We start from the raw sequence: 2533 nt of genomic DNA on the forward strand, positions 1-2533 counted from the left end.
ACTTAAGTTAGACCAGGTAACTAACTGATTATCGTCCCAGTTGTAGACAGTCCAGGACTTAAGTTAGACCAGGTAACTAACTGATTATCGTCCCAGTTGTAGACAGTCCAGGACTTAAGTTAGACCAGGTAACTAACTGATTATCGTCCCAGTTGTAGACAGTCCAGGACTTAAGTTAGACAGGTAATTAGTTATAATAAAGAATGAATATATAGATCTCTGTGAATAGAGTGAAGTTATGTACTGACAAGAAGGCTGACCTTTTGAAAATATTATAAATAACGACATCTTTATTTGTTAATAGTTTTAAACATTCTTCTGTATAAACTTAACTTATTCTTTTTTTCTCCAAATAATTATTTATAATTTTGATTTAGAAGCTTTAACGAAATGTGCATTTCAATATTAATCATATCGATGCAATGAAGGAAACACTGTGGAAAAACGACACTTCTTACTCTTTACCACACATACATAACAAAGTGCTATCTTCACTAAAATTTCAATACTGTGAACTATATAATTTTATGGAAAAAAAAAGAAATAAAAACGGTATCTTAATTCAACGTGATAAAATATTTTAAGTGGTGGCAGATAGTTTATCCTCTGTTTCTAAGTTTTGTGTAAGGGATACAAATACGAAACCACATTTGTCTACGCGCATTTTATGAGAAACATTTAAAAAAATCAATCTCTTTTTCAAGCTGATTTTAGAGAGACTCATTTGTTTTTCCTCAGTTTACAAGACTCGTAGAACTATTGCAAGAGATGTTGGATCATGTAAGCAAAAGCCAGAAAAATAAGATAAAACTAGAGAAACTTACAGCGCCCTCTATAGAAGAGTAAGTTTTCTGGTTCAATATAGCAAATATAAGTCGTTTTTAAATAGTTGAGAATTTTTCTGTTTTTAAGCTTTACTGTCATTGTGTTGAAAGTAGTTGAGAATGTTTCTGTTCTTAAGCCTTACTGCCATTATTTTTAAAGTAGTTGAGAGTGCTTCTGTTCTTAAGCTTTACTGCCGTCGTTTTAAAGTAGTTAAGAGTGTTTCTGTTCTTAAGCCTTACTGCCATCGTTTTAAAGTAGTTAAGAGTGCTTCTGTTCTTAAGCCTTACTGCCGTCGTTTTTATAGTAGTTGAGAGTGTTTCTGTTCTTAAGCCTTACTGCCATCGTTGTAAAGTAGTTGAGAGTTCTTCTGTTCTTAAGCCTTACTGCCGTCGTTTTTATAGTAGTTGAGAGTGTTTCTGTTCTTAAGCCTTACTGCCATCGTTTTAAAGTAGTTGAGAGTGTTTTTGTTCTTAAGCCTTACTGCTATCGTTTTAAAGTAGTTGAGAATGTTTCTGTTCTTAAGCCTTGCTGCCATCGTGTTGAAAGTAGTTGAGAATGTTTTTGTTCTTAAGCCTTACTGCCATCGTTGTAAAGTAGTTGAGAGTTCTTCTGTTCTTAAGCCTTACTGCCGTCGTTTTTATAGTAGTTGAGAGTGTTTCTGTTCTTAAGCCTTACTGCTATCGTTTTAAAGTAGTTGAGAGTGCTTCTATTCTTAAGCCTTACTGCCATTGTATTGAAAGTATTTGAGAGTGTTTCTGTTCTTAAGCCTTACTGCCATCGTTTTTAAAGTAGCTAAGAGTGTTCCTGTTCTTAAGCCTTACTGCTATCGTTTTAAAGTAGTTGAGAGTGCTTCTGTTCTTAAGTCTTACTGCCATTGTATTGAAAGTATTTGAGAGTGTTTCTGTTCTTAAGCCTTACTGCCATCGTTTTTAAAGTAGCTAAGAGTGTTCCTGTTCTTAAGCCTTACTGCCATCGTTTCAAAGTAGTTGAGAGACATGAGAAACGTCTGGGAAAGGTCTTGTCTTTTTTAAGTTAAGTTTATCGTTGTCGTCATTGGTTGTACATATATATATATCGCGGTTTAAATTAGTTGAACTTTATGTGGGTCAGGAGACAAAGTGCATTACAGAAAATAAAACGGAACGCGACCTGAAACGTTTGAGAAACACTGCTGTAAAGAGTCAAGGGTTACGTAATAGCTAATGAGACGGAATTATAAGCTTACTAATTTAAGTCTTTTGTATTACTCTCATTGTTGGATTAAACTAAAAATAAGATTACCCACAATAAGCTTTTTACACTTTACTCTCTATAAGAATCAAATTAAAATTATTTGTAATACATAGAACTCCATCGAACCATCTAGTCGAACAGAACACCGGTTATCCCCAACGTCCCCCTTCTCTACGACTAGACTCCAGACGAACCTCCATAAGTCTGGAAGACGTAATCCAAGAAACGTCTACCAATTCAAGTGAGTAAATACATTAATAAACTTTATAATTTTGCTTTCAGTGACTTATAGCCACAGTTGTCTGATTAGGCATTCTTCACTACCATACGTCCCTCGGTAAAACAGACGTGTAACAATGAGTTAGTGTATAAATTATTTACATCACTAACAATACCTCAACTGGCCCTGATTAGGCTGTCTTCAGTAACATACGTCCCTCGGTAAAACAGTCGTGTAACAATGAGTTAGTGTAAA

General features: G+C 34.5%; 1 protein-coding gene across 1 annotated transcript in view; it reads left to right on the plus strand.

Annotated features, from left to right (window-relative positions):
• Positions 1 to 2299, plus strand: part of LOC111084265 — a gene marked incomplete at its 3' end in the record, with an annotated part of 4768 nt that extends 2469 nt beyond the window's left edge. Inside the window, exons 3-4 of the mRNA XM_022381029.1 lie at positions 739 to 842; positions 2172 to 2299. Coding sequence (XP_022236737.1) covers positions 739 to 842; positions 2172 to 2299 — 232 coding nt within the window. The remainder of the gene's footprint in view (positions 1 to 738; positions 843 to 2171) is intronic.
• Positions 2300 to 2533: the final 234 nt, after the last annotated feature.

This window comes from Limulus polyphemus, unplaced genomic scaffold (genome assembly GCF_000517525.1).
Source record: "Limulus polyphemus unplaced genomic scaffold, Limulus_polyphemus-2.1.2 Scaffold15501, whole genome shotgun sequence".
Lineage (NCBI taxonomy): Eukaryota > Metazoa > Arthropoda > Merostomata > Xiphosura > Limulidae > Limulus > Limulus polyphemus.